This window comes from Sylvia atricapilla, chromosome 2 (assembly GCF_009819655.1).
Source record: "Sylvia atricapilla isolate bSylAtr1 chromosome 2, bSylAtr1.pri, whole genome shotgun sequence".
Lineage (NCBI taxonomy): Eukaryota > Metazoa > Chordata > Aves > Passeriformes > Sylviidae > Sylvia > Sylvia atricapilla.
The window spans coordinates 74407517-74432483 of NC_089141.1; the positions used below are offsets into that span (position 1 = coordinate 74407517).

General features: G+C 42.0%; 2 protein-coding genes across 3 annotated transcripts in view; one reads left to right on the forward strand and one right to left on the reverse strand.

Annotated features, from left to right (window-relative positions):
- The window catches only part of CLDN10 (claudin 10), a 55321-nt gene extending 38447 nt beyond the window's left edge, over nucleotides 1-16874 (forward strand). Inside the window, exons 1-5 of one of the 2 annotated variants that reach the window (XM_066313449.1) lie at nucleotides 2526-2800; nucleotides 9415-9576; nucleotides 9741-9822; nucleotides 14460-14567; nucleotides 15280-16874. In XM_066313449.1, the coding sequence (XP_066169546.1) occupies nucleotides 2581-2800; nucleotides 9415-9576; nucleotides 9741-9822; nucleotides 14460-14567; nucleotides 15280-15394 (687 nt within the window). In that variant the 5' untranslated portion in view covers nucleotides 2526-2580 and the 3' untranslated portion in view covers nucleotides 15395-16874. Of the gene's footprint in view, nucleotides 1-2525; nucleotides 2801-9414; nucleotides 9577-9740; nucleotides 9823-14459; nucleotides 14568-15279 lie in introns of those variants that run through there. The other variant, XM_066313450.1, reaches the window with a different exon arrangement.
- A 70-nt stretch (nucleotides 16875-16944) lies between these two features.
- Nucleotides 16945-24967, reverse strand: part of DZIP1 (DAZ interacting zinc finger protein 1) — a 35547-nt gene continuing 27524 nt past the window's right edge. Inside the window, exons 14-19 of the mRNA XM_066340458.1 lie at nucleotides 23629-23755; nucleotides 23401-23451; nucleotides 22367-22569; nucleotides 21885-22015; nucleotides 18204-18375; nucleotides 16945-17463 (exon numbers count right to left, since the gene is read on the reverse strand). Of these exons, the coding sequence (XP_066196555.1) occupies nucleotides 17381-17463; nucleotides 18204-18375; nucleotides 21885-22015; nucleotides 22367-22569; nucleotides 23401-23451; nucleotides 23629-23755 (767 nt within the window). The 3' untranslated portion in view covers nucleotides 16945-17380. The remainder of the gene's footprint in view (nucleotides 17464-18203; nucleotides 18376-21884; nucleotides 22016-22366; nucleotides 22570-23400; nucleotides 23452-23628; nucleotides 23756-24967) is intronic.

Below are 24967 nucleotides of genomic sequence, written 5' to 3' on the forward strand. Positions count from 1 at the left end.
GGGGAAAAGTATCTCTTGCAACTTCTCTTGCAACTCTTGCAGCTGGGGTGTATGCTCAGCTGCGCATTGTAATTTTGGGTTTACATCACCGAAGATGAGATCAGAAGTGCAACATCTTGCTCTGATTTTAGATGAGAAAGATGGTAACAACTGGGCTAGTAGCATAAAACATCCTCAGAAGCAACAATGGCGGGAGATGAAAGGAGGAGCCTCTCCCTAAAGCTAAAACAAGTCTGGTTCTCATGTTCTCCCTGAGGCCACTTCACAACATTCTAGATAAAACAGGGCTTACAATGGAACAAATGTGTAAATTAGCCCTGCTTGAAGGGTCCTTATGGGTGGGCAGAGAGTGGGTTTGAGGTTGAAATAATTGCATTTGTCCTAGGTCACCTGCATGGGCTTGCCTTGCAGTCCCTTAGCAGCAGACAGGTAGCCCTCAGAGAGTTGTGGATCCACATGGCTGCACGTGGCAGCCAAGTCTGGCTCTGTTGAAAGCAGCATGGTCTGGGACAGCACAAATGGTTTTGGTCATCACAGTCAGAGGCCATGGCATCTTCAGCAGGACTACCCACCCTCAGCAGGGTCACTCACCAGCCTGGCATTTCTGCTGGCTCTCTGGGAAGCAGTACCTATGCTCTTCAGAAAGACCCTCTTCCTCTCCTTCCCAGACTCAGGAGCTCAGACACAGGCCTAGAAGTGTCCTGGTTCCTGTCCTTCAACACTCACTCCAGCCTTCTGGTTATTGCATGACAGCGAACCAAAAAGTTCTGAGGGCCCCTGGGCAAAATTTGCCCAAGTGCTACTCCCTGGATTCAACAAGCAAAGCAGGGTTACCAACAAAAGAATAGGTGAGCTTCCCGTGTCAAGAAAACACAATGACCCAGGTTTGGACTCGTGTCTCCTACTTCAGACTTGATTAGATCCTAGCTGATAGCTTGGGTTGATCTACTTTACCACCATCAACATAATTCCAGCCTGCAGGATCTCAAAGTGCTATGATGGGGGAAAATATTAAAAAAAATCTTTTTTTTTCCTTTTTCCTTTCTGCTGCCATGCCCTACAAAAACTAGATCATAACATCTCAGAGATGTCACTTGGATCTACAGTCATCCTGGTGTTCCGAAGCGAGCTCTGGCTACAGCCTGAAACCACACTGGAGGATGGCTCACCTTCTTCATTACCCTGTTTGTTTTCCCTCCAGGGGAGAGAAGAAGGCATCTTGGCACAGAGATTGAAGGGAGCTGTAGCATGCCCCATGCCCAATGCTGCTGTGCAAACAAGCCTCCTGCCTGCTTTCTCCTCTCCCTCTTTCCTGCCAATGCTGCTGTGTGTCACCTGAAAGTCAGAGGGTACCAAGGAGGCAGAGAGCAGGCAGAGAGCCACTGCGTCGGTAAATGCACCTGTGGACCCCCTTTGACACTGCTGGAGCATTAACAAATCAACAAACACCCTGTTCCCACTACGCTCTGACACACATCCAAAGGTACACGCAACTATCCAACTCTCTGAGGTTTTTCTCCTTTTTTCTTTTCTTTCTCTCTCTCTCTCTCTCTTTTTTTTTTTTTTTTTTTTTTTTTTTTTTTTTTTAATATGGGTCTGTAAGGTGATTACATCCGGGTTTGCGTCCACACGGCAAAACCAAAGAGCATTCATCAGAAGAATAATGATGCAAATGTGGCTTCTTATCCTCCAGTGATTGCCCATCTGGCAAAAAGGTCTAGAAAATGTAACAATAGTTTTGAAATAAATAGGAGGAAAGTAAAGACCGGCAGTGTACTTTCCACATCAATGGCAAATATACTACTGATGTGGAAAGTAAACAGCTTCAAACAAGAGGAGAAACCACTGTGGATAACTCTCCACCTATGAGCTGCAGGCTCGAATGCCACTGCATGAAAACTGAGATAGAAAATCCCAAGTTCATCACCTCACATCGCAAATATAGGTATCAAACGCTGTATCGCCCGTGGCTGGATAATATCAGGGGCCAGATGAAATTCAGAGGACTAAAAAACCCTGTTACAAGTTTCAAAACCTTACATCCCTGTAGGAATACGGAGCGCTCACGGTCGGCACACCTGTATTCTACAAGCATTCCTCAAAGCCACCCTCCTGGCAAGGCTGTTTGTGAGGAGGATGGCGCGGGGGCCATACGGAAAGAAACGCAAACCTGCAGCTGGGGAGGCGATGCTAAGGACGCACCTGTCCCGCTGCTGCCACCACCTCCCGACCCCTGCACGAGCACCTGCAGAGGAAGGGGACTCTAACTCCCAATTACATGTGGCGCCGCTGTTCGCTTTCGGGTCTGGCTCGTTTCGCCAGCGCGGGGAGCACGCCGCCGGGCCGCGCTGGGGTCCGCTCCGGGGCCCCGGGGCGATGCCGGGATGCCGGGGCCGGGCGGGGCGGGGCCGGTCCCGGGGCGATGCCGGGAGCTGCCGGTGCTGATTGGGCTGCGGGGCCGCCCCCGCCCCGCCGCGCTCGGCTCGGCTCCGCTCCGCCCGCTGCCGTCGGGATCCACCGCCCCGGGCTCCGCCGGGATCCGCCGCGGCTCCGCGCCGCCCGCCGCCTGCTGCCGGGCCCATGGCGAGCACGTCGGCGGAGATCATCGCGTTCCTGCTGACCATCTCGGGATGGGTGCTGGTCTCCTCCACGCTGCCCACCGACTACTGGAAAGTGTCCACCATCGATGGCACGGTCATCACCACCGCCACCTTTTGGGCCAACCTCTGGAAGACCTGCGTGACCGACTCCACCGGCGTCTCCAACTGCAAGGACTTCCCATCCATGCTGGCGCTGGACGGTCAGGCTCCCGCTGACCCCCACCCCGACAGCTCCCTGGTGTCCCCTGTGCCGCCCTGCGGGAGCTCCCGGGGCGCTCCCGGGCCGGGCTCGGCGGGGCGGGCGGGCAGCGGCGGGTCGCGGTGCGCCGAGCGGGGCCGGGGGGCGGCGGGGACCCGGACCAAGGCGGCTCCTCCCCGGGCTCACGGGCAGGTGCCCCCGTGTCCCCAGGCAGGTGGCAGCGTGCTGCTTGTGCACACCTGTGGAAGTGGGGATTTTTTCCTCCCAAAAACCCAGCTGAGATTATACTTGTTGCCCAAGTGTCCCGTTTTGGCCTCTCGTGCTGTCACTACCTGCCTTTTTTTGCCCATCAGAAGAGTGTGTGTGTGGATTTGACGCAAGAAGAATGCAGGCAAATTTTTCTTGCCGATTTATTTTCCGACTGTCGTGACATTCCTCTTTTTTATGGTTTTGCCAGCCATGCAACGGTCGGTGGAGAAGAACAAGCCTTGGCGTCGTTTTGTTTTAATTAATGTTCCTTTGCTGGTTTTGCTAAGTGGTTATTAACTCAGATGTAATTGCTTCATTGATAAATGACAGCGTAAAAGCTCGGGGCAGTCAGGGATGCAAAGGTATGCAGAAGGGATGCATAGCTTTGCTCAGCTTTAGGGCAGTGTTATTTTGAAGCAAAGCTAAGAGTTTTGCTGAAGAGCTTGAAACCAAAGATTGAGTTGGTGCTGCATTTCTTCCCTGGTTAAGGGGAAACATTTTTGCCCTTTAAGGAAGCCGTACTGGGAAACTGGTTCACTGCAGGAAATCTTTACAACTAAACTTTTAGTTGATAAATCCACATCGATTATGGCTGGTAGAAACAGGAGAAGTGTGTATTCAAAGACATTGGTTTTTAGCTTCAGGAGTGACTCTAAAGAAAGGGAGGAAAAGCTTCTAAAATTATAGCACCTATTCTATGTTTTTATACTTAGAAATGAATGCAATATGCAGTGTTCCAGTGGCTTTGATAGTCACAAAAGTTCATGCTTACTGTTCACAGTCTGGCAAGACATTCCCTTTGCGCTGGAGTCTGAGAAGATATTTTGGTGTAAAAGCTCTAATTAAGAGGAAAGGAAGGTCTGTTAATCTAATCACTAACAGAGATCAATACTAATTGTAACAGGGATTAATATGAACATGACGGTAATACCAATATCAGAAAACCTTTAACCTCTGTATGTAGAAAGGGCTGAAAGAGGTCAAGATACCAGAAAGAGGTAACACAGGTAACCCTTAAGCACCACTGTGGCAGGATGCTTCCCTCAGGAGAAGTGCTGTTCCCAGACCTTCTTCTGACCCAGCCCCATGGAGGTAGAGGGATTTTCCAGTTCCTCCGAAGGGATAGGAGGGCTGGCTGGCCTCCATTGACATCAGTCACTCTGTGACCAAGTGTAGCAGCTGAGTGTAGGACTGGGCAAGGAGCAGGGGTCTCTGTGCAGGCAGGCATGGAGTGATCATTGGTGCAAAACCTTTTGGATCCCTTGAATCTATTGTTTAGCTGTTCTTTTAGGTCTGAGTGAATCTGTTTTCAAAGTAAGAAAAGCACAGTTACAAAGTGTGTAGAATTTGGAACATTTTAATTTTTAAAAAGAAGACACTTGACAGCAAGATCTTTACCCTCCTTTCCCCCAAATACTTGTGCATTGAAACTTTATGTGTTGGGTAGCATGTTCCACTTGCCAAAGAATGAGTTTCTGAGATGTCTTGTGCACAGTGAAAGAGCCATCAGTTCATTTTGGAGAGATGTGAATCTGAAATTCATGTCTGGAAGGGCCCTGTCCCAATCCTTCTGGCGAGGTTGTTTATCAGTAATGGAAAGTTCTTGGCATCAGTGTTTCTCAACGGCATCTTTAAATGCTGTGGGGCCAGATTCTGGTACCCAGGCACAACATGAGTGAAAGCCAGGCTGGAGGGAGAGTGATGTATCCCCCAAGCACAGACCAGGCAAGCTGGGTGGGGTCAGAGGGGCAACTGCTACAGTCAGGATGCTTTCAGTAGGTAGTCTAGCCCAGACTCCCTTCCTTGTGGTTACAGGCTCTGCAGGGAACCTGTCAGCAGCTGGCTGTGGGTGTGTATGTCCCCTCTTCACCCTAACCCTTCCCCTGCAGGGGAGTGCACCTCAGGGCTGCAGTTTGTCACTTGTGACTTAAAGAATTTGTGTCTCAACAAGCAGACAAATCTGCCTCAGCCCTTGTCTAGCTTCTTCCTTCCCTCCTCTTCCTCTTTGCCCAGACTTATATGTCTAAGGTGGATCCCATTCCCTGTGACTGATGTGGGAACTTCCTGAGTCCATCCTCAAGTGGGGGATTCAGAAGACACAAACGGGGCAGATCTGGTGTCCTGCTTTCAGGGAAGTGTTTGTGAGCAGAAACAATAACCCTGTGAAGATACATGTAGTGACAATATGTTACTCTTCTCGGAATGGTAAAGCATGACCGGAAAATTCCTAAAAATATTTCTGCTGACCCAGGGAAATGTGGATCTGCTCCACTCCTTCATCACACAGAGGATTTGCCTCTCAGAGTAGTTTATCTTCTACAGAAATAATTTTTGGTTTTGGTCAAATTTGAAACCTCTAAGTAAGCTGGACTTCTTATCCCAAGAGACTGCTCAGGTCTTCCAGGGGATCAGAGACAAAATGATGGGGAAAGAAATCAGGGTGTGACTGTGCTTTGAGGAACCTGGTCTATGTGGGGTGTCCCTGCCCATGGCAGGGGATAGGAGCCAGATGACCTCTGATGTCCCTCCCTACCCCAACCTCAATGACTCTATGATTGTACGCCAGTTGCTGGATTTCTCTTGTGGAGTGCAGGAGAAGTCCTTCCTTCTTCAGAAGCAGTGTCACAGTTCAGGTCAGGGGTGCTCAGGAGATGGTTCCTCTTCACCCTCTTCCACCTTTATGCATTCTTGCAGAAGAAATCAATTTGGCCAGCTCTGATTAAGTGCTGACCCCCACATTCTGTATACATACAAAAGTGCTCTTCCTGTCTGTGGGGATTAAAGTCATTTTGGGTTTACTTTTCGTGCCACTGGTCATAGGTGGAAATTTACTGGTGAAACCACCTCCCCAAAAGAGATCAGTTTCCATGTTTCCAAGAGTGGATCTGATGACCTTTTGCAAGAACAGAGCTGAACAAAAATTCAATTATGAGCTAAAAGAGGGTATTAGAGCTTAGAAAGACATACAAAAGCAATGGGTGTGTACTTCTGGAAGGAATCTGCGCTGTATCCGTAAGGCAACCTCTTACACTTCACGTGATGCAGACTGCAAAATGCCACCAGAGGCACTTATTGTGAAAGTGGCAGTCCCCAGAACTTTGCGTATTTTTTTTTCCATAGTGTCATATGATATGAATATGTGAATGCCTTCTAACTCTTTATAAGCATGAGGCTAGTATGAGAGGAGTGAGGCAAGAAAGATGAAGCTCTAACAAGATTAATTTGAATGCAAGACAAAACACATTTGTTTGGGAAAAAAAAAAAAAAAACCACCCAAAACAAACAAAAAAAACCCCAACTCATCTTGAAATAGGTTCCTCTTGGAATGCTGCTAAACATGACCTTATGAGTAATGATGTTTGTCTGCTTGTCTGTTTAAAACACATGGGTTTTTGCTGCTTGGAAGCTTCATTTGGGTGGTTGGTATGTACATGACAGGTTTCCTGTATGAGCTGGTGCAAATACAGACAATAAACATTTGGAAAAAGAACAGGTTTTAGTCTTGAGTGGAAGACTGCAAAAAAATAGGAAGCTCCCTTTTGCACTCCTCTTCATTATCATAGAATCACAGAATGTTTTGGGTTGGAAGGGACATTAAAGACCATCTAGTTCCAACATGCCTACCATGGGCAGGAACACCTCCTACTAGTAAAGGTTGCTCAAAGCTGCATCTAAATTTCAACACTTCCAGGGAGGGGGCACCCACAGCTTCTCTGGGTAACCAGTTCCAGTGTCTCCCCACCCTCACCATAAAGAATTTCTTCTCAATATCTAATATAAATCTGCCCTTTTTTTCTGTTTAAAGGCATTTCCCATTGTCCTGTCACTACACACTCTTGTAAAACGTCCTTCTCCACCTTTCCTGTAGGCCCACTTTAGGTTCTGGAAGGCTACTGTAAGGTGTCCCCAGATCCTTTTCTTCAAGCTGAACAAACCCTGTAAGTCTTAGTGAACCAGTCTAATCTTGCTTTCTTGAAAGCAAAAAAAGTTTAGTTCCTCCTTACAGCCAAATGTTACACAGACTTTGAATCTAAGCAGTAGGAGGTTAGATGTGGTGAAAAGGTTGATTTCAACCTTGCACACTTGCTAATGCTCCACTCAGCCTAGTGGGACTACTAGAGCCTTCTGCTTTTCCACAGTACTGGTGTAAATTGTGATTTTCACCCCCCCGTCTATTTTGTTTTAAAAATGTGTGCCAGTTGGCTGATTGCTCTGGTGAACTGAAACAAGCTCTGCTATAGCTGGCATGCCCAATTTGGTGAATTATTTAGTGAGAAAGGTTATTCATTCAGCAGAACTGAGCAGTCCTCCAGTTCATGCTGTTTATAATTGAAAATGATTTCTGAGTGAGTGAGTTAATAATTTCTTGCTGTCTCGCTACCCTCTACCTATTTTAAAACTGTGTATTGACCTTCAGGAAAAACTGAATTTCAGTCCTGTGGTTGCTAGCAAATGCTGGATATTTTAGTTGGGGTGAATATTTACTGGTTTTCCTAGGAGGCTCAGACATAAATAAAAGTTTAGAGGACCTCCGGGTAAACGTGTTCATGGTTCAGCACTTTAATGTGTCAATTAGCTAACTAACACTGTCAATAAATTGGACCTGTCAGGAATAATAGCTTCCTTTCCAGTCTTCATCTCGTGCTTTACCTGTCTGCTACAAGAAATGCATTACACACCACCTAAAGCAGCAACTTTTCCATGCCTATAGCAAAAATTATCAAAGCTGCTGGCTTCAAACCTGTGTCTTGCACAAATCACTCTCTCTCTTACATCCCAACATGTGAGCCGTATGACAGTCACACTTATTTCATTGCCTGTGTGTTTCTTGAGCAGGTGGGCTATAGAAACATGTTGCTACTGAAAGAAGTCTGTGTGCCAGCAGGTGTAGGTAAATGCCAGTAGGTTGTATTCACAGAAGGGCAGCACAGCTCCCAGGTTCAGCAGGCCTACTAAAACGGGATATTGTGTGCTACAGATTGCTTTGTTGCTCAAAGCTGTGGATCAGTGGGGGATTTAAAACATCGTCCAAGCACAGGGTGGTCATCCTAGAGCTTATACACCTTCAGCAGTGGCTAAAGGAGGTGGCAGTAAAGATAGCAGAAGGTGGCCAAGTGTCTGTGGTAGTCTTCTGCATCTCAAAGCCCTGCCAGCCAGACACAGATTTCTGTCAGGAACATATCCAGTCTCCTTTTGAGTCTCTGTAAACCCTTAGTGTCCACACATACTGTAGAAAGGAATTCCACAGCTTCATTTTACAAACAAGCATACCTTTTGTTTTGAACCTGCTGCCTTCTGTTTTCATCAGATGTCCTCTAGTTCCTGCTTTAATATATTGTTTTCTTACATATTAAAGCTTTTATGCAAGGTTTGGCGGGGGGTTTTTTTGTTTATTTATGATTACATAAAATTTGGTGTAATAGGCAATAACAATGTGGTTTAGCTCTCAACATTTCCACCCGCTGGAGATCAAAGCAAAAAGAATGAATACCCTAATAGTGGGAGTTCATTTTCATTTTAAATGAGATGTAACAACGGGTTATGAAGAAAAACATCTTGTGATGGTTATTCAGCTGTGTAAGATTGCAGCGTTCCACCCCGTAAGCAGCGATATGAGATTATCACAGTCTTTCAATTACAAGATATTCTCAGAAGGGAGAAGAGGCCAAGCAGCCCATTGTCCCGTTGGAGGGTCCTGCCCTGGGAGGTTCCTCTGGGAGCAGTTTCAGGCAACACAGCCAAATTGTTTGTGGCTGAAGCCAGGTGCAAGCTGTTTGTCCAGGTTTAAATATGGCAGTGAGTTGCATGGGGCTACTGCTGTCCATGGAACTGAGTGTGTGGCCAACTTCCTTGTAGAATGAAGGCCTTCTGGGTGGATCCAAATCAAATCAGTGGCACACTCAAGCAGGCCCAGGAAGGCCCAGGATCTCAGCCAGGGTCACTGCTGCCAGCCTCACTGGCAGTCACATTGGACCTGTGACACACACGCACAACAGGGCTGATGAAAGACTTGCTTTGAGTGCACAAGGTGGCTCTGCAGTGTGTGACAGCCGCTGATCAGACCCTGTGGAGTTGCTCTTCTAAATCTCATGGGTACAACCTCTTGCAGATGCTATACCCAGTGCGATGGGATAATGTTTTGGAGCTCTGAGTGCCACAGTATGATTCTTATGAGCTGGGTATGGGTGATGATGCCCTGTGAAGGGTACGCATCACCTAGAAGAACACACTCAGTGGTAAAGTGATACTGTTCCAGTCAAAATCTGATTCCATTTGCAATAGTGAGTGCCTGAGGTGCACAGAGGGAGGGAAACTATAGCAAAACTTGTCATGGTCCCAGTTCTCATATTATCCTTTCTCTTACAGGTTACATCCAAGCCTGCAGAGGATTAATGATCTCCGCTGTCTGCCTGGGCTTCTTTGGTGCCATTTTTGGACTGGTTGGGATGAAATGTACAAAAGTCGGAGGCTCCGATCAGACTAAAGCAAAAATAGCTTGTTTAGCTGGACTGAATTTCATACTCTCTGGTAAATATACTTTATTTCTATCAGTTTGCATATTTTAAGTCATACCGGAGCCTCTTCTTTTCTGCAGAAACCTGTGCACAATCCTCCATGACTTCGTTGCCTTCAGGGTCAGGCCCAAAGCTCTGCTGCCAGCTCCACTGAATGGTTTGTCTTATGCTTTTCAGGGTTGTGCTCTATGACTAGTTGTTCCCTGTATGCAAACAGGATTACGTCTGAGTTCTTTGACCCTTCTTTTGTTGCACAAAAGTAAGTACTTTCCTATACTCATAAATCTTTCAAACAAGTAGACCTTACGTTTCCTACTGTGCACCAGAGCCTGTTTAGACAGAGAGCAGCTGCTTCTCCCCTTGAGCAGAGGAGGAGAGTGGGCTGCAGTTTTACTTAATCACAATTTCTAACTGGAGCAACCAGGTGCTGAAATCCAGTGAACAAACACTGTGCTGCACAGTGAGTGCTCTGCAATCCGTGTGCCCAGTCGTACTGCAGGCTGGCAGGGCAGCTGGGGTTAATTGAGAGTGAAAACTGCCTGGATGCCAGAGGTGCAACAAAAGGATTGCATAAGACAGAGGCCCTCATTAGGTGCATCATTCGATAGGGAAGGGAGGAAAATATTTCTTTGAGCCTTTGACAGAAGGTGGCTTCCATAAAGGTGTTGAGCACCGTGCAATCTTGATTCCTCTTGAGGAGAGGTTTCTGCAGGCTCAGTGGAATTTTGCCGACAGATTTTCAAATCCGGGTGACTGAAATTTGGATTATAAACCTTATCATAACCCATGATCCTATAAGCACTAACATAAATGCTCTGCCTATATTTGTAATTAAATTTAGGAGAGTGAGTATTTATAGAATTTTAGGATCCATACCAGAGATAATGAGCATCCCTGAAGACTCCATTTAAAGCTGTGCAAATTCTCAGGAGCTGCAAAAGCAGCAATCCACAAACCAACACTTGGATTTTGGATTGACATCTTAACTACCAAGTCTGAAAATGTTGGCTGTAAATTATAGCATCATAGACTTTCCTGTTTTGCCTTCGTATATGATGCAAACGCTTTTTTAAAGGCTGTTTTTAAAGTTTTCTTGGCAGTGATTCCAGGATATGTCAAACACTGGGTATACATTTCCCTGAGACCCAAGTAAGGGATTAGTAAGGAACCCTGAGCCGTTATGTTTCACTTTGACAGAAGGAAAACAGTCTGAATAAATAACACTAAAAGGATCTACGTTTGCAGTAGGGTTGACACTGCTTTTCCTGTCTTGAAACAGTATTAGTTTTCTCCATACATTCTTGTGTTAGTTTTCTCCATAATTCGCCTATAGTTTCTGATTATTTGATGCAGTGAAGACAGGTTTGAAAGGCCTCCAAAAGAAAGAAGGATGTGAGGTTCTTTGAAGAAAATAGAACCTGGTTATATAGACAGAAGTTAATTATTCATCAGGCTTACCGTTCTTAGTGGAAAGTACCATGGTTGCCAGAAGTCCTTTTCCTACACTGTATTCCTGCGAAGGAGCAGGCAGACCTCACGGTGGAATTTTACTGCGAAGAAATGAGAAATCCAGTTTAAATATTGAAATAATGGTAGTAAAGTATCCTCTCCAGAAATTACCTTTGCTTTTGAACAACCAGCATAGCTCAGCTGTGGGCAGACATAATCGTGACTGCAAAGATAAAGGCAGAGAGGAAATCCCGAAATTTTAATTTGAATTTTGAACAATGCTCGTAGCTCATGCAGTGACACTGCATCAGACTGAGCTAATGGTGGCATTCAGCTCCTTCCTCTCTCAACAGATGTAAAATTTCCATTTTGTTGCCATCTCTGAACCCTTATTTTGTTCTGCATTGCAGGCTCATTTAATATGTTTGCTGGTATATTGTGGAAATTTGGAATTGTCTCTTCACTGAGAGAGGATTTTAACCTTTTGCCTTTCACTGCACATTTCTCTGCTGAAGTTATTCTGGAAGTGTCAAAGACAGGCTTGAGATACTGTTAGTGGGAAACAAATGACACAAGATGTTCAGTATCTTGTGCCAGCCATCAGGATTTCCATCCAGCCTTCTTTACTACTTTTAATTGAAAAAACCCTAACTCTTATGGTCTTTTTAATTTTTTCCCTTGCCACAGTTCAAACTCACATAACCATGATCATTTTTATTGATAAATGGGGTTGTTTATCCAAATTATCTGACTAACTTCCCATATAGGCATTGATATGCAATTGAAAATCTTGAGTTTTCCTCCTAAGTACCAGTTTGAATCAGAAAGGTTGTTTTCTCTATTTGAAGATGTGGAAGAAAGACCAATCAGGACAGCTCTGCAACTCATTAACCTGGCGGTGTGGCAGTGACCCAAGAAGGGCCATGCACGCAATCTATTTAATCATGGTATAGTAACAAATATTGCTTCAAAAGGTCAAACAATCCCAACTACAAAGGCTGAACCCCCCATGTCTTCTCTCCCAGCTAGTAGGTAACACTCAGGTACCCCTTTTTTACCCAATTCTATCAAATGTAATCATAATTTCTTTTTTATACAATTGAAGAGTTTCAGGAAGGGAAGATAGCACTTGGTCTCCTTAAATCCCTCAGCCTCTGGTCAACCATTTTGGGTCATTAGATAAAAATATGGAAACTTCTATTTCCCACTATCCGGGCAAATGGTCTTGGTAAATAAGTTGTTATTGTTCCTGGATCTTGGTCCAGCTCTGCTCTCCAGCACTGTGGTGATCTACATCGATTTCTGTGGGGAGCCTAATCCTGGTCCTTGTACCTTAGGTGTGCTCTGACAGTCCTGTAGGGAGGGAGGGATCCCCTGGAAGTGGCTTATCTCACATCTGAGCTAGTCCCTTTGATCTGCCTCTACAGATCAATGAAAGAGGTGCCTTGAAAGTGTTTCAGAAGTGCACTTTGTATGTACTTCTGGCATGTTGACTATAATGGGATCTTAGGTGATGAGCGCTGATGTAGATCTCTGCTTCTAATCAGAGAACCCCTCTGTCCTTGGAGAGACAGAAATCTCCTTGAGTCATGTGAAAACTGCAGCAAGGTGGTTGGAAATGTGAGAATAAGTAGAATTAAAATTTGACAAGTTTGGCAGATTTTGAAGTAAAATGGGACTGGGTGGAGTGTTTTCCAGGGTGGAAGGAGCTATAGTTCGCAACAGTTTAAATTGGTGGTTGGGTCTGTAAGCCCCATGTGGTGCTGAGGAAGGGTTCAGAGGCAGAGTTAGTGTATTTCAACTAGAGCCTGGTGTCTCCAGAGAGGGAGTCTGAACAAAGAAATCCCATGGTCTTTATCCCCTCACAATCTGTGCACCAGATCCTTGTGCTCTTCACAAATCTTGCATGTGCCTCTTCGTCCAGTGATGATTTATGGTCTGGGGTCTTCTAACACCTCACTGGATTCTATCTGAGTGCTTCTGCAGTGCTGTTTTGTAAAGATACAAGTTTTTCAGAACAGCTGACAGGTATTTTCAGTTAGGTATTTTGGTAATGTGGAATTAGGGCCTGTGCACATGGAAGTGTTCAGAACTAGCTGAGAAGTGCAACTACACAGTGTTGCAGTTGCACAGGTGGGCTGTCAAGCAGGGGATTTTATCTCGCTGCCTCAACACAGTTTACAACAAACCGATTTAATAGCATCTGCTCGAACAGCACAGACTCCTGGGTGATAATTGTGGCTGGATAGGGGACAGGGGTCTGTGTTTCTGTGCAGGGTCCCAGAAGTCTGGAGGAGATAAAGGTCTCCTTAAGAGGAAACTGCAGCAGAGAACGAGCAAGAGACACACAAGTGTGTTCTAAAGGTGAGGAATAGGAGACTTGGGAGATTGTTGGGCTGCAGCCTAATGCAGGCCACCCTAAAAGTGCTTTTAGAGTGGTACTCAGGCAAAGAGCTGAGGAACGGAGCAGACAAGGAGGATCCATGGTTTGCTGCTTGTCTGGAAACTTCAGCGCTGACGGGAAAGAAAAGAACCTCTTCCCAGTGCCCTTCATTCCCTTCATTCACTGCTGTTGCTTTAGAAGCATGGACTTTGTGGAATAATGCTCCTAAAGCACCACTGTTTCCTCTCAGAGACAAACGGAGCAGTTCCTGGCAGCAAACAGTTTGTGGCTGGCCCAGGCAGTAGAGGGGACCATTGCTGGTGACTGGGAGCTCTGCCCATGGATGTGCTGGCAAGCAGTTTCTTCCAGACAGAATACAGCCACAGGGACTAGAGGAGAAAGATGCTGGAACATGCATCTGTGTGTGCAAATGCTTGTACCAGGCCCACCTGTGTATGTATATGCATACATTGACACCTGCATATGCCATATACATGCATATATGCATGTATATGGCATATGCATATTATGCATATGTACACACCCTCATGCTTCAAGCAGGCTGGTGTGTGCATGATGAAGGATGGAGTCAGTCAGATCCTGAGAGCCAGAGGAGAAACTTAAGGAGAGTTGTAGGCAGAATTTGTAGTCTCTGGCCCAGCAAAGGCCCCAGTTCAGTTTGGTTTGGGAGCCAACAGGAACAAATCTGAAATGGAGGAGCTGGTGCTGTCAACAGGCCAAAGAATGGCACAACCCCACAGCAAAGCAATCCAGGAGGAGATGCACAAAGGCCAGCCTTTCCCTAACCCTAACCCCTAACCCTGGCTGAGCCGGGAGAGAAGCATTGCCCAAGTGTACTGCAGGGGCAGAGTTTGCCTCCTGAGCAAAGAGAAAGAATGAAAAGAACACTGGTGAATGGTAGAGCTGCTGATTTTGTGGTGAATAATTTTTGTGTCAATGGAAAGTAATTCAAGAAAAATATAATACTTAGTTATTTTATTCTGGAAATAACTCTGTAAAATCCCTGCTCTCTTTTATTAAATACATTTATTGACTTCTTGTAGGTATGAATTAGGAGCAGCTTTGTTCATTGGATGGGCTGGAGCTTCACTCTGCATAATCGGTGGCATTATATTCTGCTTCTCAATAGCTGAAAACAGTAATTCTGCAAGGTAAAACACAAGATGTACTTACTGAAACAAATCAATACCTCTGCATTATTACTTGCTATATGTATGCAGTTTGATTACTGTTCCAAAACACTGTGTAATGAGATTCTGAAAAAGATTGTGCGGATAAAAGAAAATAAGGGGATTTAAGGATAATGCTCTGTCCACCATTAATGTAATTAAGAAAAGCTACTGACTCAGAATAAATAGTTGTGAGATATATATATATATCATACATTTGCTACAGCTGTAAAATGGTGCATTCACTGAAGTAGGAAAAGTGGTCAGGTAGCTTTACATGCATAAATAGACAAGTTTCTTTGATCTCAAATCATCAGATCAAAAGTGAGCGATGGTGGCAGTGGGACTTCGAGCATCTGAAGAGAGGTGGTAACATAAAGGAACAGCTGTAGGGAGTAACTATTCACTAGGATCTGCTACAATTTAAATTATTTCATGATTAGGCCCTAATTTACTTAGCTGTGAATGAGGGATATGTGTTACAGAAAAGTGTAAAGACAGATGCAAAAACAGATAGCTGGAGTGGCAATGTTTAACTAGAATGGGACCACATAGAGTAGGAATGTGCCCCCTCCCCTGAAATCTGTGGGTACATTCCCATACATTTCTTCTACCTTTATTACTATAATGCCTGGATGCAGAGATGTCACCTGTCTGTGGGACAAGCTGTAAATGGTTGTTTTTTTCTCTTCAGGAGGGGGTATGCCTATAATGGAGCCACATCTGTGATGTCTTCTCGTACAAAGGTCCACAACAGTGTCCCTGACAAAACCCCACCCAAGCACTTTGACAAGAACGCTTATGTTTAGTTGCACTTTTGGAAGACTCAAAGTGTTTTTAAATATGATTTTGAATGTTTCATTCAGAGTGATTCCCCCAACCCCAATGTACTTACCACTAAGACAATGACTTTTAAAAATATTAACTTGCAGCTTTTTACATATTGATGTAAATTTTATTATATAATATTTTAAGATTGATGTTGGTATTGTAAAGTTTATACCCGGCAATCATGAGCTGATGTTGCATTCTTGAAAAAAAATAAATGAGGTATTTACTAATTCAGTTTGTCATGTCAGCTGCTTATGGGAATGGCACCACATATATCGTATTGGCACATTGCAGTTCAAAAATTCAGCTAGTGTTTTTTCTTTGCCTGTTCATGGAAATGTGATGACTTTTGAGGGAATATTTGTACAAGTCAATAAATGAGAACAGAGATTACAAATAACCACAAAATGCTTTCTAAACTGAGTCGCTAAAATCAGACACAAACTCAGGTTTGTTGTGAAGTTTGAAGTGATGGACCTGTGGAGTTTCAATAAAAATTGGTTGGTTTGGGACAACAGTGTAAATATAAAAACTAACAGTCCTATTTAATAATGGCACAGTATAGAAAAAAATGTTGTATCTGATATTATCTGAATTACATTAGAACTACAAAGCCAAGGTTCTTTTTGCTTTACATTATTTTTGTACTTCATTTAAGTAGAAACACTGCTGCGTTTTTTTAAGACGGCAGCCAATATGGACAAACCAGAAATGTCAAGTACTTCTGCAATGGCAGGTCAGTGTTTCTTACTGTGGCTTGACATTGTAATTTTTTTTCCAATTGCTGTCCTTTTATACTAACAAAGACTCAACTCCAATACAAAAAAAAATCCCAACAAACCAACTTCTCCATATAGGAGGCATTTAATGATGATTAGTTTTAGAGCTGAGGCTTTTTTCTTTTCATTTAGTGTTTACTGTAAACCATGGTAGAAACTTAACAGTTTAATACATGGACATATTTTCTTCAAAATGTTGACCATTTTATATAAAGTTCATGATAAAATACAAGAAAATGCATTAAAAATTGTATAAAGTAATACTCTAAAGTATATTCTGTTCATTGGCTAACAGGCTTTCTTGCAAGACCAGTTTCAATCTTTAATGTAAACATTAGAGGTAAAATCTTCACCTCAGAGAAATGAAAGGGACTTTCACCACGGAACCCATGAGTGTGCTGGGTTTGGCTGGGATAGAGGAAATTTTCTTCACTGTGGCTGGTATGGGGCTGTGTCTTGGATTTGTGCTGGACACAGAGTTGATAACAGAGATGTTTTTTGTATTGCTGAGCAGGCCTTTGCACAGAGCCTTTTCTGTTTTTCATACCACCACATTGGCGAGGAAATTGGGGGTGCATGGGAGGTTTGGAAGGGACACAGGTGGGACAGGTGACTCAAACTGACCAAAGGGACATTCCAGACCATGTGACATCATGCTCAGTATATACAGTGGGGGAAGAAGGAGGAAGAGGAGGACATTTGGAGTGATGGTATTTGTCAGGACACCATTACATGTGACAGGGCCCTGCTCTCCTGGGATGGCTGAACACCTGTCTGCCCACGGGGAGCAGTGAATTAATTCCTTGTTTTGCTTTGCTTGTGTGTGTGGGTTTTGCTTTCCCTATTGAACTGCCTTGATCTCAACGCACGAGTTTTCTCACTTTTGCTCTTTCAAATCTCTCCCCAGTTCCACAGGTGAGGAAGTTAGTGAGCAGCTGCCTGGGGCTTGGTTGGGGTTAAACTACCACAAAGAGAGAGGAGAATTACTTTGTTTCCAAACAGACATGGCCAGTAATGCATATTTCAATATTATTTTCAGAGTCAGACTGAAGGACACAAGAGCTCTGTAAACAGTGTTCCTTATTATTACAGGACCCATGAGAGAAGTTACTGGGAGATGTTTTCACCTGCATTTTGAACCTCAGCAGAACCCAAAAGCAGGACCTCCCATCAGGAATGGAACAATTATATATCTGAAGAATCACTCCAGTCTGTTACAGTGACTAAGCTGCTTTTTAAGGTGCTTGTATTATCAGCTTCATGAAGACCTGTTAAAACAAACAGACAAAACAATTAGTAGTTAATAATATTCTTTTGGGGATATTTTTACTTTGTATTTGTCTATAAGATAATGCTATGTGAGTGAAGATCTGTGGACTTCAGGAAGTCTCAAATTGCAACCAGTAAGAAAATGACAAGTGTTGACAATATGTAGATTGTTTCTTTCACAGAACATAAAGCACAGTACAAGCAGTCAGTGCCAACCTTACTTTCCTTTAAAAAATAACCAGATGGATCTCTATGTAATTGACACAGCTTTAACCTTTACATACATTAAAATGTTACGGTTAGAAACCACTATATAAATTATATGTAAGATTAAGGCTTTTGCTTTAGCACTAGTTCAAATATTTATCTCAGCCTGGTACGTCAGTTAGGTAACTTGAACAAACCTAAAACGTTGTTATTATTCTCAAGACAAGTGAGTTCCTTTCTTCATTAAATTTGGGAAAAAAAAAAAATCTCAGATGATTAATTTTTAAGATGAGGTTGAAGTCTGATAATGTTATGGTTTAAAATATCAAATTTAATTTGGCATCTCTGTGTATTTATGTGTGTGTGGTTTATGTATCACTAAGTATCATAAAAACAGAATATTTTTATGGCAAGAATCCCAACACAGAGTTTTTCTTGTTCTTTTTTGACAAAACACCATCTATTGAATTACAATGTGTAATACACTGTACTTAATTCTCCTCTAGGTGGGTCAATCACTTATGAATGTTACCTTCCTCCTTTGGCACACTTTTCTTGGGAAGGCCCCATGCCTGTACCACAGATGCACCATTGGGCTCATTTTTCTGAACTGTGGTTCCCTTCTGACCTCTGTCATCTTTCATCAATAAAATGTCTTCCTCTACTGATGAAATATCCCAATCATCTTCATCAGCTTCTGTGAGCTAACAGGGACAAGAAAAAAAATCCTCAGTATGTTCAAACTGTGCTGAGATCTCTCCTAAATGCAACAATGTGAAACTGCTAAAGAAAAATGCACGTGGCCTTTATGAAATCTATCACTGCAGTTTTAAAATCCACATTAATTCAATTACCTAAATGATATTAATTCACTGTTATTATTCCCAAACTAAAAGAGATTTGTTGTTTTTTTTTCAAAGTCAGGAATTGCAAACATTTAAAGTTCTGCCAGTTCTGTATCTGGTACAAACCTCTGTTTTCATGCCAGCCTTAAAAAAGGATTATCTTTTCTGAGATGTTCCAATGAGACGAAAGTCCTTAAAGCATTAGAACGTAGATTACTTACATGAAAATAAATATATGACATGCAAGGTGGCAGTTCACAAGCATTCTGTAGTCAAACCAGGAAAAAATATTGTAGTAAAGGCCTTTTCAATTTAAAACTGATTTCTTTAAAGACAAAATTAAATAATGAAAATTTTAAAAATCGCATGGTGCCCAAACTTTAAATACACATGCCTCTCAAGACTCAGTGTCAGCGTGTACAAACATATTTTAATTAAGTGGTGGATTTCTATAGTAAATTCACAAAATGAGAATCAATTCAAACAGACAAACCTGAAGGCAATGAGTCCATGGTCCCTCTTACTTCTGCCCGAGAACTAAATATCTTCATTCAGCTTTAGTAAGAAGAGCTACAGCATTTCCCTATTTTTCAGTCAGGTGTGGTTCAATGGATTTGAGCTATTTTTAGAGAGCTTAACTGTGAAAAGCAAACAATGGCTTCTCACAAACCTAAAACCTTATTTCACTGGTGTCTAGTCTCTTATTTCACTGGAGTCTCCAGTACTCTCCTACAGTAAAGATCTAGATGGTGCTTCCATTGCAGAGAAGGAAGGTTCAGATGCTATTAGAAAACAATGTAGGGTATGTATATGCTAGAGAAAAATCAACAAATATGAACGTGTCGTGTGTCTCGAAAGTGGGGAAGAGACTGCAGTAATGCTTTATCTTGCAACATAAGTCCATTTTAACATTGCAAACTGTTTTTCAAAAACTGACAGATCTGCTCAGTGTGCTATATTATTAACATACCAGAATTCATTATTGTGCTGTTTCAAATTATCTGCATTTGGAGGGTGTGGTAAAGGGAAACTCAGTCACATGTGTTGAGAAATGCTGGAGGAAGAGTTTCCTTGAACATTCAAGAAGCCCCAAATAATTGTTAAAGTAAAAAATAGAGATAAACTTGTCAACTTTGAAAATAATTCAGTTTTGATGAATGTAAATACATGGAAGCAATCAAAACTGCTAAACAGTTTTATGAACTCAAAGACTCATATAAAGATGTCTACATTAAACATATAAATATGGGCATAAATATATGCATATAATTACCAAACCATACAAGATGGTGTGTTCTTCTGTAAAGATTCCAGAAAAAAAGTAGCAGTGCCTGCCCTGGTTTCCTAAGCTTATTCTGAACTCATTGTGTTCATACAGGACACATTGTGTTCAGAGACACAAGGTGTTCTAAATGAATTATAGCAACAATATTTTTCATAAAATGATGGAAAGGTGTGGGTTGGAAGAGACCTCAAAGATCATCCAGTTGAACTCCCCCACCATAGGCAGGAACACCTTCCACTAGACCAGATTGCTCAAAGCCCTCTCCAACCTGACCTTGAACACTTCCAGGGATGGGGTATCCACAGTTTCTTTTGGGTAACTTGTTCCAGTGCCTCACCACCCTCACAGTAAAGAATTTCTTCCTAATATCTAATCTAAACCTACTGTCTTTTCATTATAGTCTAATTTTCTGCCCAGAAGGATCTGTTCCGTGATCTTTCTGGCCACATAAGTCAGACTAACAGGCCAGTAATTCCCAGGGTTCTCCTTCTTACTTTTTTAGAAATGGGGCCTATTTTCCTTTTTTCAGTCAGAGACTATATCCTGCTGTGATGACTTCAATTATCATGGAAGAATGGCTTGGCAACTATATCAACCAATTTCCTTAGGACCCTGGAAAGCTTCTCACTGGGTCTCATGGATTTACTTAAGTTCAGGCTTCTCTGGGGGTGTCAAACTTCTACCACAATAGGAGGGATTTCATTCCCCCAATACTTGCCTTAAGGTTCAGAGGCTTGAAAGATATGGGAACGGAGGTTATCAGTGAAAATGATGGCATTTTTAAAACACAGATTTTAAGATTTATTTTGCTACAGGTCTTTGCTATTGAAGCCCAATTTCCTCAACACAATGACCCATCATCTATAGATCTTCACAAAATCCTCCTGCCAATTTAGCTATGAACATTTTATGGTCTTGTAAAATCTGACATTACAAAGAATTTGGAAGTAACGCTAGATAGAAAATTAGTGTAATAGTTATGTCTGTGTTGATAATTTTGACTCTCGTGTGATTTGCAGCTCTGCACAGCCAATGGACAACTTAGGGGTCAGCAATGGCAATTTCAAGGACACAGGCTAAATGTGGTTATGTTACCCTCGTGGCCAAAGGTGATTAAGACAATCACTCCTTTCTGAATATGGAATAGAAGTGTCACTGTTTCTGGGGGGAGTGATGAGTTTCAGATTTAACTCACGGTCAAGAATCCCTAAGGTATCAGTTTTATTACGGACAACAGGATTCTCAGTAATTACTATTTGATAATTTAGTGAAAAAATATTGTATTGAATGCTACAACTAGCACCTTGAAGTCTGTCTACTTCAATCTAGTAACAGCTACTCAAACTGACACAAAACCACTGTGCTGTTGACTTCTCATTTGGAGTAACCTTTGTTCCTTCTAAAAATTGTTCAGGTAAAGATCCCAAATTGCTGCAAAATGGTTTACCAATTATAGAACTCTAAACTGAAGAGAAGACCAGAACTTTAGGAGCCTGAGGGGTAAAGAATCCATTGTGTTAGTATTCTGCTGGTGAACACAGGCCATACTCAATGCACAGCAACAGATTTGATGCAGTCTGAGAGCAGTATGTGATTGTGGACTGATGCAGAACAAAGACAAATGGAATGCATCCTCTCATTAAAATGTATTTAAGACACCCATATTAGATAAAGCTCTAGAAATAATGTTTTTAAATATTAGATATGCAAATTCCTTTTTTGCTCCATCAAAACAAGACACGAGGAAAACAAGTAAAGGAGGATTCTCTATGCTGCTACAGTAGAATATAAGAATGATACCACGACCAAACTTTGAGCTGCAGTGATCCAATCAAAGGTATTAGCTAAATAAGCAGTGCAGATGAAGACACTTGCCACAGGTCCCTTGCTAGCACTTTTCTATACACCAGTGCAGGTGTACCCAAAAAGACTACTTAGCTGTAATTACAAAACTATCTTGGAGAATTAAGTTCTTCACTGCATCAAGATGAATTCAGCATGGAAAAAAAAAAAAAAAAAAAAAAAGTAACATACAGATAGTTCAATTACTTAATGTAATAATGCTGCATATTAAAAGCTATACCTTTGGTTCTTTCACCTCTTCTTTCTTAATAAATGCCTGTGCAACATTAACTCCTCCAGCTGGTTTGTTCTTACTTCCATGGTTAGAAAGACTGTCTCCAACTTGTTTGCTCAGTTTTTGAATAACTGTTCCTAAAATTCAGAAAAATATTAAATTGACAGTTTCCATTTGCAAGGAGGGACTTTACTGTGAACTCTCTAGAAATCTTCCCCAAGGTAAAAATAAAAGAAGTCTCTCTGAGACAAACATTGTCTTTTCCTGTATATATACAGAAGAGGATGATATATATCTCTAAGTAATACATTAACAAAAACACATTAGCAAAAACATAAGGTGTTTCCCTATATATATATATATATATATATATACACTCAAGGATAGGTAGTCTGCCTTCATTGTGTTTTCTAACACAGAAATATTATCATGAAATACAAAACGACGCACAGCTGTTACAACATCTATATACAAATGCAGTGAAAAACCTTTAGAAGTTTTGGCAGATGTTCCAGTTTCTTCAATTCCATTTTCCTCCTTCTCATCCCCATCACTCTTGCCAGAAGACTTCTGAAAATCATGGACTATGCTGCTTGATGGTTTTGACTGCTTTTGCAATATGTCTGGTGTTACATAAGACTGTTTCATATCATCTTCATCAGCTTCATCCTCTGAACTGAATGGTGGTGTTCTAAGGAAAACCACATACAACATGAGCACTTACTGAGTTTCAGTGCCTTTATCACTGCATATATGTTTAAGCTTCCATGTGTTTCCTTTCCAATAATGTAGATTTTTCTTAGTGCAAAAAGACAGAATTTCCCCTAAATTTTAACAATTAAAAAAAAAAAAAAAGAAATGCAAATTAAACTCAGAGAGTTATCTCAAAATGGTCTCTTGTACACACATGACTCCTTCCATTTATGCAACTATCTTTATGAAGCAAGAGACCAATATAAAACAAGTCTTGCCAGGCAAAACCAGATGGGCTTCCATGGATCAGCAGATAGAGCAAATTTCATGATCAAGGAATCTGTGCCACAGAAAAGTCTCTTGTGACATCAGTTAGGTGTGGGAATTTTTCAGTGCAGGAAGTGGCAAAGTAATGTACCTGATGTGAATATAATGGAATATCATGGAATTAATGGAATATATACATGGAATATTGTATATAATTTTGGTTGCAGTATGAAAATATCAATAAACTGAAAAAATTAGGTCACCAGTCTCTAAAGGCTTTTAACACCGTCAGAAAAAACATCTAAGAGAGAAACTAAAGGAAGTTATTTATCTTATTCAATATCTCTCTTTCCCAACCACAACAAAGAACACATATGCTGAAAGAAAAACATACTATCTTTCAGGGATTATAATAACACACTCAAATAGAGTAACACTTTAAACCAAAAAATGAAGTACGCAGCCCAGAGAGTGTTTATGACTTTAGCTTAATTATAGTTTTTGTGTTGCAAACATGTCACCAAAAATGTCTTCTTCAAAAAGGCAAGGGAACAAAACATACGTGATACTAGGCGTCTTTCTGGAAACTCCACTTCCAAGAATCTTTTTGGATCTAAAAATAACGAGACAAGTTATTTCAAGACTGACAGCAACCATAAAGTTTATATGAAGTTATGTGAATTCTTTCCTCAATTCTTAAAATTGAGGAAATTTTCACATTGGCCATAAAAATGCAAACCCATAGGACTTTTATCTGAGATATGACTGTTTTTAGAAAGGCATCTCTTACTTCGGTGTAGAACTATACTCAGGGATGATTGTTCTTTGTCCAGGTGGGTGGACAGTTGATGGAGACTTTGATGGTTTCTGAGGTGTGGCAACTGAGGAAATTCCCAATGGACAGAACTTGTGTTTTTCTACAAGAAAAGTTATCTATGTCATTCTTACAATCATTGTTCGGTATCTTTCACATTTAATTTCTACAATTAAAGATGTCTCTACTGCAGACTATAGTTTCATAAAAAAAAGAAGAGAAAATGTAATTGTTTTCTTCCAAGCAGTTTAGAGTGACCATGTGTTGGGTTAAAAAGCGTAGCAATTTGGCAGAAAATAAACCTCCTTGCTTTACAGCTGGTTCTCAGAGATCAGACATCTTTCAGAATTTAATTCTTGGCTATGCCAAGTGTTTTGACCCAGGAAATTAATCTTGTTATTGCAATTGTATTGTTAGTGCTGTAAACAGCTACCCTGAAGTTCATGCTTATATATATATAAATGTCTGTATATATGTGTATGTATAATACGTGTGTATATATATATTTCTGGCAATCCAAAAAAAACACACATCTTGTATTTAATAGACTGGCTCTTTAGAATATGACCAGACCTATAGTTAACAGACTCTTTATGCACCCAGTGTGGGCCCCGTAGTTCTGCTTTTACAACACAGTGATACAACACCAGGTGGAGAAGACCTCATGGAGGTTAGTTGTGCAACACAAAAGGGAAAGAATGGGTTAACACCCTTAGGTTTAGACATTCCTACATCCAAGGGCCCAAAGGAGGTTAAGTTCCTCAGAACCTGATGGATTAAAGGAGCTGCTTCTGACACCTTGGAAAAATAGAGCATGGATACAATCTGTCTAGACTAAAAGAATTAGAACAGTTAATGGGAACTTTCAGATATTGGTGCAAACATCCCTGGTTTCTCTATTATTGCCCATCCCTTGTACGGTTTGCTCAAAAAGGGAAAATCATGGGAGTGGACTGAGCAACACATGAAGCAGTTCCAGAGCTTGGTCCCACAACCCCCACAGTGGCCCTGTAAAAGTAAAATAGGGCTTTTTTAAAAGTTGAGGGACTTACTGCAGCCTGTTTCACATCTGGCCCTGATGGACCAGAGAGATTCTGCTCAGCTGCATTTAAAGAGACAGAACAGAGATATTCAGAGCTGGAAAAGGGACTATAATCATTAGTCCAAGCAGTTAAACAAGTTGAGCCACGAAGGGATAACCTGTCTGGACAAACCCCAATGAAAGCTGTATTGCTTTCCCTTTCCAGGAATGATACTGGGAATGATGCCAGCACATCTTCACTGAAGATCAAGTTAACCATCCAAGGACTGCTTA